Source organism: Limulus polyphemus, unplaced genomic scaffold, assembly GCF_000517525.1.
Source record: "Limulus polyphemus unplaced genomic scaffold, Limulus_polyphemus-2.1.2 Scaffold64, whole genome shotgun sequence".
Lineage (NCBI taxonomy): Eukaryota > Metazoa > Arthropoda > Merostomata > Xiphosura > Limulidae > Limulus > Limulus polyphemus.
Genome location: NW_013665674.1, coordinates 1130132 through 1140704, shown reverse-complemented (window position 1 = coordinate 1140704; position 10573 = coordinate 1130132). Strand labels below are relative to the sequence as shown.

Sequence of the window (10573 nt, the reverse complement as noted above, 5' to 3'; positions counted from 1 at the left end):
GTTATCACACATTGCGTTTTTAATTTTTTGGAGAAGCGGTTTCCCTATAAACTTCTCTTCTTTTTTTTTCTTTATTTATATATAAGGATTATACATGAAACAAGTTTCCAAGGTGTGAGCGGAAGATGTCATTTTATCACTTTTACATTTTAAAATATCAACAAGTGGAATATATATATATATATACGCATTTGAATGACGCATCATAAATATTTATATTTTTTAGGAAATTAATGTCTGAAATTTGGTTACTGTTTTTTTTTTATATTAGGATTCAGATTGTAGCAAAAACTTAATCCTTTAAAAAGTAATTCTCTGCTTTCCCATTATTTTGCTCATGGTATATGGTTTATACATGCCGTGCTGAGCTTTTCAAGTCCACACTGAATCTTTTCAGTTATGTAACTGATACATGATCATGTAAATCCTTATTTAGAACATGAGCTTAAAGTTGAAATTCTCGGTGTTAAGCGTCATTACTAGTATTTTATAAACATTTCTATGTGAAAAAAAAAATCATAAAAGTTTCCACTTGACATGTATTCAGTCAATGAACGACAAAGTTACTAGGTTAACTTTACCCTAGGATTTCACTACATGTATATAGTTTTAAAACGTTGTAACACAAGGAGCTTTTATTTTTAAAATCCCTCTTTATTTTAGGTATGTACAAGAACTGTTTGCGATTGGTTTAATTAAAAGTGGAAGCTTTGTTTAATATGCCAGTTTACACCATATGAACGAAATGCATATTTGTATGCTACAAAAGATGATTTGCAAAAGTAACGTTATGTTTATTAATAAACAGTTTATATATTAAGTACGAAGAGAGTCCCAAGATATACAAAGCAAGGTGTTGATTTCTTTATTTTGACTACACTGTTTTTTTTTATTAAATAAACAATGTGGGTTATTTTTTTAACATGGACGAATACGTTACACAGGAAAGTCATGATGCTGCTGCCAATCGTCACATATAAATAGGAACACGTCATTTGAAAAACAATTCTACAACAAATGTAATTAGGTATTCAAGACCATTGTTTAAGTAATGAAGCCTTTCGTTATTAACAAAATGTGGGACACGGTAAAATGAAAAGACAAAAACATTAATATATATATATATATTCTCGACTTTCTACAGAAATATTTACCTTAGACGCTACCTAACCCGAGCAATAAAATTACTGAAATTACGCTGTCTTAAATAAACTAAACTTGGTTGAAATTTGCCACTTTCGGCAAATATATATATATATTTACTTTACGTAAAAATTACACGAGTAGATAATCTACTGTCTATACAATAAATGGGTTTGCTTATCTCTTCATTACTGTTCTACTTGTTAAAAGGCAAAGAACGAGCAGGAAAAAAAAGAGGGAAATACCTAACCCAAGGTAAGTATTTTGCAAATGTGCCCTATTATTACATTAACACATAATTCATACCAGTATAAATGTAACGAGTAGAATTATTTTAGTGCATTACGTCATGCAAAACTTTTCCCACACAGATTATTTCTTCCAGTTCATAACTGATATTTTTTTTCTCATGAATGAGCCAGACCATGTAGCCTTAGCCTTCCAGAATATAAAGTCAATTTAAACTTATACACACAACATTATATATAAATATGACTATGACAAGTATGCATGACTACTTTGTACAATCATTAAATCTATTACACCAGGAACTCTAAGACAGAGATGAGTACCTTCAATAGCATAAATACCTTCTCAAATCATAAAAAAACACAAGAACTACATATGAACGAAAAACTTAATCACGTCATTTATAGAACTTCTGGTTTTCCGTTATACGTGTTCATGTTTTAGAAACACCATCGTAGAGGTCCTGGTACTCTCCAAGTCAACTCAAATCAAAATGACCCTGGTTTATAAGTAGTCCGAGCTACATGCAGCCCCTTTGAAAAAACAAAACGAAATGGAGAATGAAATTTGACATTGACAATAATTCGAAACCCTAATGTGAATGAATTAATAACATGAATAGCATAGAATCTTTGGTTTCAATGTATGTAAGTCAAGGATAACAGCGAATGTTGTTTTTTTCTTTTTCACTGAACATGGAAAACAGACACACTGAGTACGTGGATAAAATTTTATAGATTTCATATATTTCGTTAACCTCATTTGTGTTATAAGTAGGTGAGGGTTCGATGACCTCTCCTGTCGAATCCTATTCCACCACAAAATCAGAACGATGTTAGACTTAAGCTATTGTACGTTTAGCGAAAGCATCATGGTCCAATGCCAATCAATGTCTTGTTGTGCCATTAACTGCACGTGTAAATAGGAGATAACTTACATTTCTACACAGTTTTCCGTCCTCAGAATTATTTGTCTGTTTTTATTCTTTAAGCTTTTATTCTTTGGATGCGATTGACTTAGTCTGTAGAGGAGGTAGAACACACCCTATAGATAATTTCTTGATATGAACCTTCTGATGGTCCAACGGGTTATGCCTCTTGGTCAAGCTTTTCTCACTATTTTAGAGGTCGAATTTTATACTTGTGGAAGAGATAATGACACTAGAGGGCTCTGGAGGTTATCAACTATGACGTCCATTGGATAGTACAGTTAACATCCTGATGCAATTGGTCTAACCAACTAGCACCTTTCTGTTTTAAAGGCGTTTGGACTGATGGGAGGGCCATTCAGAGCAGGGCCGTTTGAGGATGCTGGTCGTGCACTATGAGCATAGTAGTAGGACGGGTCTAAATAAAGAAAACAGAGCTTGTTTTCATATTGTCAAAATATGTACGTTCTCATATTTCCTTGCGTCAAGGAAATGTTGCTTTGACCTTTATTACAAAAATTAGCGAAGTTGTAAGAACATTTAGCTAGTAATTTAAACATTAGGGTATGACAATGGATAAAAATATAACAAAGCTACTTAAAATTTAATAATATATAACAAAAGCAAACTTCTGTCAAATAAATGCTCAAGATTTATCAAGAGAACGAATGAATATTTCAGTGATTTTTTTCTTCTGATAATCAAGACTTTGTCTAACGATTATGATTATCAAGCGGTAAGCTAACAAAAAAATCTACCGATTCATGAAAATCAAGCTGTAAGCTAACAAAAAATCTAACTATCAATGATCACCAAGCTGTTAGCAAACAAAAAAATCTAACGATTTATGATCATCAAGCTGTAAGCTAACAAAAAATCTAACGATTAATGATGATCAAGCTGTAAGCTAACAAAACATTAAAGGTTGTAGGACGTAATTTATGAGATTACCGAGCAGATTAATGAATAAAAAGAAGTTCGATAAATGAAGCACAATTACATTGTTAACGTTTCTCAAAGTTTTATGTTTAAATAGTTTTTTCAACAGCAACAACATGAGATACGAACATACAGTCCTTATACATGACTCATGAACAGATAATATATATATGTGTGTGTGTATCAAGAAGCTTTCTGGTAAAAAGAAACAAACAAAAAAACACGTACTTATAATACCACTTGGTCCGTAGCCGTAGGCTCCATATGCAGCGGCTGATGGATATTGTGAGTACGGTGATGTGTAACTATACTCGCTGCCAGCAACTCCAGGGCCTGGAACTCCACTCCCTGTTACAAATGGGGAAACAATAATATGTTAATAAACCCAAACGGGCAATACTATAAGTTGTAAGTCTTCTGTTCAGCTCACCCATTCCTTTTCCATGTACTCTTGAATTTAACAGTTGATGTATATATGTATTTATTTACCGCTGCCTGTCTAACTACAAAGCAATATAAGAAAATTCGGTTTCAATACGAAACATATGATGTCACTAGAGTTCGCTGGCGAGAATTAAGATTACAAAACCATGGAAAAAAGATATTGTGACCATGCAGAACTTTAGAAAAATAAATTTTATAGACAAAAACCTCGTCAGTCAAGGAAAACTTAACTTCAACACATATACAAGACTTTCACTCTTATATTCTTTCATTATTTTGCAAACGGTAAGGAGGTAATGGAGGGACGACAACTGTGACGCAGTTTGTGAATGAATGACACACTGTATTTAAGCTCAGATTAGATCCACCCACACAGTAAAGAGGGAAGCTAACTCACCCACTTGTCATTGCCGGGATGAGAGAACTATAGAGTTGCTGTATTCCAAATCTTGACAAAAACAGTTTTTAATGCTCGCCCTAAATGCCACGAACTGTAAGGCTTTCAGCCCACAGACGCTAATGAGTTTTTAATAGACAAATGTACAAGCTTGGAAGTCATGGACTGCTCATTATGCATATTTTATTTACTGTTTCTTTCTTTCTTCCTTCCTTTTTGTTTTTTTTTGTCGAACCATAATCAGCTGGCGGATAAGTCGATACATCTTCGCATAAGTAGAAGTTTATTTTACTCTCAGTTGATATGGTTTTATGGAGTATGAAAGTAGTCATTTTATCATTATCCAGAGAAAAGATCTGTACTGAAGTGATTTTTTAAAGAAAATGTTTACTACTGTGCATTTTTAAAACATTGCCAATGACTTATAGAATGTACATCATTAGAGTGACGTTAATACAGCATGTAAAAGAGGAGAAGTTTGGTGAGGTTAATATTATTATTGAACTCAAATTGCATATTGCAATTTCATGACATACTCTAAGTTGTAAATGTTTCTATATCTAAAATGATGTCACTGATAAGCCTAAATCCAAATAGAGAATTTCTTGATAGCCATAAAATCTTTTTGTTAAAAGTGAAAGCCAGCCACATCAACGCTGTTTCATTTATCAGAAGCTACGCCAATAACAAAGAAAGTCCAAATGACAGTCATCCAGACTATTTCTAAATCACATTTTGGTAGCAATCATTAACGTATTTTTCGAAATTTCCAAAATCCACGGTGTGACTATTTTAATACAATTTAAGAATTTATCCTCGTTTGTATGCAAGTGTATTTCTTGAAATCACCAAAATTAAATTAGCGCGAATCATTCTGCGTGTTTTCTATTAATGAAGTTACGAACCTCGTCATTTTGGTTCATGGTGAAGAGATCTGGTTCTTTGAAATGAACGCTATTTGTTTTTATACCTGAAACGGAATACTGCACTATGTTGCGAACGTTTCAAACTGAGCAGAGAAATAACTGTGCTGCATTGTGTCGCAAATGTTTCAAACTGAACAGAGAAATAGCTGTGCTGCATTGTGTCGCGAACGTTTCAAACTGAGCATGAGAAATAACTGTGCTGCATAGTGTTCCAAACGTTCCAAACTGAGCGTGAGAAATAACTGGTGAGAAATTGTGCTCATTACTTTCGTAATTAATAACTGATGGGTTTGAAATGATTATGGAAAGTAATGTTTCATAGATTGTTTAGGCAGAGTATTCATAATGAATCTAAGTTTTAAATGGACAGCAACTGCCTGTTATAGAAACCTACAAATGTAGGTTTCGTCTTCAGGTCCTGCAACAGGCAGTTGCTGTCCATTTGAAACTTATGTTCGATTATGGAAAGGTTTAACTCAACGTGTGTGAAGCAGTATATTATTCTCTTTGAAAGTGTAACAAGATAATACATCCAAATGTTCTTCGCCAGGTTACTGCTCTTGTTTCCTATTGACTCTTTTTCGTCCGTAGTGAAGAACAGTTGAAAATTCTTATGATATAGTAAAGCCGACTCTTTACTACTGTCTGCATGATGTGTGGACAACTCTGCATCATATTTCACATAATTATCAGAAAGTGATGAATTGAAAGACCTGATGTTAAGAGGATTTTTTTAGTGAAATGTACTTACTGAAATGCGTAAGGACAATAAATGCAATGGGATACATAGACCAATTAATGTACCTAAGTAAAGAATTAATAACTGCCTTGTATACCGATATGTACTCACATACGCATACTTAAGTGTTTAGATACAAATGCTCACATGTGAAAACCAATAAAACAGCTTATAAAAAGTGTTTTAGGTAAAACCTTTAAGTGAAAGCTGTAATTTTAGGTTGACTACACAAATATCATGATATAAATTAATAAAATATTACTTGTGTTAATTAAGTACATAAAAATTCGAAGTGGTAAAATGTGAGTACTGAGAGGGCTATGCGATAGTGACGTCACTTGCCTGGGTATTGCCCGAAACCGTTGAGGGAATCGTATGGACCACCACTTGTGCCACCACTAAATGACGTATTTTGAACTGGTTGCAGAACGGTGAGAGACGGTGAGGTAGGGGTGTCCGCTTTCGCCGGAGATGGGCTGTTTTCAATATCACTACCGCCTAGTGGAAGAACATGCGAAGGTATGACGTCATAACACGTCATCACTACGTCACATGCAAACAAAAACAATTTTGTAAGGGTAGCATAGGAGAGGGTAAACTACACATGCTATCTATAAATTAGCTTTTGAGAAATGAAATGAGAAAAAAAAAAGCATTTTACATGCAAGACATTGTTTAATAAATCAGAGGGAGAGAGAGCAAACTGGACGTACAGTGCCGCCCACTTAAATTAGGACAGCTCCTGAATATCGGGTTGTGCCACCTTTGGTGTTAATGGCATGGATTGTACTAGGTGATGCTAGGTATCCTAGGCTTTTGTCCTGTAGTTTGGTTTTTAGCTGTGGCAGTGTAGTTAGAACATGATTTCTGTGTTGAATATTCCGTGCAAGCTCATTCTAAAAGATGCCCATTGAGGTTAGGGTCTGATAATTCTGTAGGTCAATAACGAAGGTGGACGTCTGTGAAATGCTCCTGGAGTTAATGACCAATATGATCACGGTGAATGGTTTCATTATTGTTTTAGAAACATCCATTGCCGTTAGGATAACAATATAAAAATCAGGAATGAATCTGGTTAGCAACAGTGTTCAAATAGTCTTTATAACTGTCGGCCACTTCTAAAACGCGACAAGAAAAAAACATACCAAAATGTCACTACCTCTCGCTGTCTGCATTATTTAAATAACACAAGTGGGTTCCAATGCTTGATGTGGCTTTCTTCAAATAACAGCCTATTTCTTCCATAAATGCATTAAAAAAACAAAATCAAAGAGGAATCGTAACTCGTCAAATTATAGGATTCGTTTCCAGTCCTCAAGAGTCCAACGGTGGCGCTCCACACATTACTGTTGACTCAATTGGTTTACGATTAAGCCTTCTACTATTATAGCCCACTCGTTGTAATGTTTACTGGAAATAACGTTTCTCGGTTATTACTGAAAGCTTATATCAGTTGGACATTGTGTCGCGCTAGTCTCGTGCACAGCTCTATTGAACTGTTCTATAATTTCTTCACCTTATCCATGCTACTGGAGTTTGGCTTATCTGATGAGGTGTTATGTTCAATTTGCCATTCGTGATAAACCTATGTTGCTCAGTAATTTGTAGACTTAGTTAGTTCCATGATGGTTTTGATTTAGGCTGTTGTTAAATGCACACCAGCAGTCATGCCCCTTTGAAACTCTGTTAACACCTTTCTCTTACCCAACTTGGTAATGGCTATGCGAAAAACAAGTCGTGCGTACTCCCGAAGGCCACGTGATATGTCAGAAAAATATCCAACGTTCGTTATTTCGATATCAGAGAGCGGTCCCAATAAAGTGGCATGGCAGTACATGAAAGTACCAGAACAATGTACATTAATTTCAACCACTCAGTTTATTTAAATAAACAGTTCATGAGTGATAAAACAGAACTTTTTAATAGTTAACAGTATATCTATAAATTATAATAAATTAAATTTTCTAAAATAAGTAAGAAAGAAATGTTTTAACATAAAATGGGTCAAGTTTCTCAATCTATTTTTCATCAATAATACCATGGGTATTGACATGCATTAACGGAAAGAAACTTCTTCTTTGTTGATTCAAGATATGTTGCAGCAAAAAAAAAAAAGCACAAAGTAGTTAAGTAAAAGGTACTATTTTGGGAAGTGGGTTGTTAGAGTCAAAATATTAATAACATATCATGCACATCCAAGAGATAAGACTTAGCATGCAAAAGAACATAGTAAAATAAAACGTGATATGGTTTTAACAGAATAATTTTTTATGCAGTTCCTAGTTCAGTTTTAAATATAAGTTTTACAACTTCAGATTCCCTATAAATCGGTTGTAATACCAAAGTCCATCTATCAAAGTGTAGGGTCCCAGGTTGTTAGTAAATCCTTAAGCTGCAGATAACCGAGTTAGATTTATATTTACATCCAGGCTTTGACACCGCCACCGCACATTCCTCTCCCAACTTAGTTAGAAAGGGAGTAGGTACAAGAACATAAACATAATTATACATACATAATCATTTAAAACATATGTGGAAAATCATTAAATTAAAAATGTGAAACATCGCTTAATGAAAAACAAGTTTCTACTAGCATACAAACAACCATTTTATAATTCACATAACACAATTTGATATTTATTTCTCAAACAAATATTTTACTCAGTATTTTGACAGAAATATTTACGAATACGATTTCTGTCAGGTTTTTTTTTTCGCATATTGCTTTGAGCCTATAAAAACCACAACAACCTACAAATGTAATGGAGATGTAATATTTATTTATTCAGTTAGAAACAATTCGTATAAATGTATATTAAAAACCAAAATAAAAAATAGTAACTTTAGACAATCAAACTGAAACAACTATTTCAGAGTGAACAATAAACCATAATACTTTATGGAACTACCAGTAGATTCACCCTGTGACTGGTTTAAAGCAAAAACTGGGATCTTGAAAGAGGAGATTCTTCTTGTAGTTTAGCAGTTTTGAGCTAGTTTAGTTATGGTTTATACATTATAATAACTATTTTTGTCAATATCTGATAATTGGCTTTTGGGGGAAACCCGTCAGATTCCTACTGTACACACCTGCTTGGTAGGGTAAGGCTGTAGAGCTAGCGTCTATGAGGTTGCTTAGATGACCTACAACGGGTTTCCCTTCTTGTATGCCGATAGGAGTCAAGGGGGTCAGAGATCCACTTCCTGTGAGGATAAAAAGGCTAAATCATCCTAGACTCTTCTTCTGAGACTAATTTCCGTGTCAGGAATTGCACGGATTAGAGTTTCTGTTGGTACTAGCAAAAGCTGAATATATTGATACGGATTAGGAAATTAAGTGAACCGTTTTCTGTACAGTATTAGCAGAATTGTGTATTTTGTTAGACTCTAAGAGTTAAACGTGATAGTTGTTTGTTTTTTTTCTATACCAGTAGAAGGTTATGAATAGATATGACTTAGTATTTATCGGTGCTAGATATTTTTTAACTTACTAACAATTCTAAATGCTAAGGATCGACTCTAGGAATTACATCAATTAGGGTTAAACAGTTAAGGTTTTTTTAAGATAATAAAATATTTAGTCTGGTAGAAGTTATAAACCATTTACTTTAAGTAGTTTCAACTTGATTAGCAGCTTTAGACACAAAAGACAGAACAGAATCTTTATAAAGTAAAAGAAGATTAAGACAGGTAGGACTTAGAAGTTAATGGTATTAAATATTTTGTAAATTATTTACAGCCTTAAGCACAAAAGATCAAATCCAAAGATTACACGAAATAAAACATTGTGTGGGTTCTAGAAGATTAAGACCTATACGTATAGTTCAGAAATCAAAAGGATAACGGATTGTTTTAAGAGCTTAGCAGATTTGGATACAAAAGTTAAGTTGCATCATTTGCAACTTTTCTAGAGAACTAGCATTACAAGACTTAAGACTGCTTTGAACAAATGGTAAGTTTAGTAATTGAATCTGATTTCAATACATAACAAGAGCCAAAAATTGGTAAAACAGTAAAGTCCAGCCACTACAGTTTACTTACGTATACTGATAAAGTCCAGGATTAATGGCGATATAAAATAATATCAGGCTTGGATACTGAGTACTATTCTTGTAGTTCTATAAGTGTTATAAGACATTTGTAGAATCAGACATGCAAGAAACGTAGAGAAAATAAAATGGGTTAGGTGTGATTTGAAGTACTTGCACATATTAGGTTGTTTAAAAATATGTTGAAACATGGATTTATTGCCCGTATTATACTAAATATTAGGTCGTCAAGAAATTAATGTCGCTTTTTTTTTATGAAAATACCCGAACAACTTATATATCAAAACATTTATTAAATGAAATAGTCTCCATTCTTTTTCGATGATGCTTATCCATCTTACAGTCAGGTTGTTAATGCCCTGATTAGATAAATCACTTGTGTTTGAAGCGAAAAACATGTCGATGTCCTCTTTAACACCTTCCACATTTGCATACGTTTTCCCATTAAGGAGGTGTTGCAGTGAACGAAAAAGATGGTAATCTAATGGTGCTATATCTGGAGAATATGGTGGGTGGGGGGAGAACTTCCCAACCCAACTCCATAATCTTGTGTTGCGTCAAACATGCCACGTGGACGTGTATTGTCGTAGAGAAGTTTGTTTGTTTGTTTGTTTTGAATTTCACGCAAAGCTACACGAGGGATATCTGCGCTAGCCGTCACTAATTTAGCAGTGTAAGACTAGAGGGAAGGCAGCTAGTCATCAACACCCACCGCCAACTTTTGGACTACTCTTTTACCAACGAATAATGGGATTGATC

General features: G+C 34.0%; 1 protein-coding gene across 1 annotated transcript in view; it reads right to left on the bottom strand.

Moving 5' to 3' along the window:
* Nucleotides 1-205: 205 nt before the first annotated feature.
* LOC106464941 (paired box protein Pax-5-like) overlaps nt 206-10573 on the bottom strand; it is a 128299-nt gene continuing 117931 nt past the window's right edge. Inside the window, exons 7-9 of the mRNA XM_013925118.2 lie at nt 8856-8969; nt 3488-3607; nt 206-2738 (exon numbers count right to left, since the gene is read on the bottom strand). Of these exons, the coding sequence (XP_013780572.2) occupies nt 2632-2738; nt 3488-3607; nt 8856-8969 (341 nt within the window). The 3' untranslated portion in view covers nt 206-2631. The remainder of the gene's footprint in view (nt 2739-3487; nt 3608-8855; nt 8970-10573) is intronic.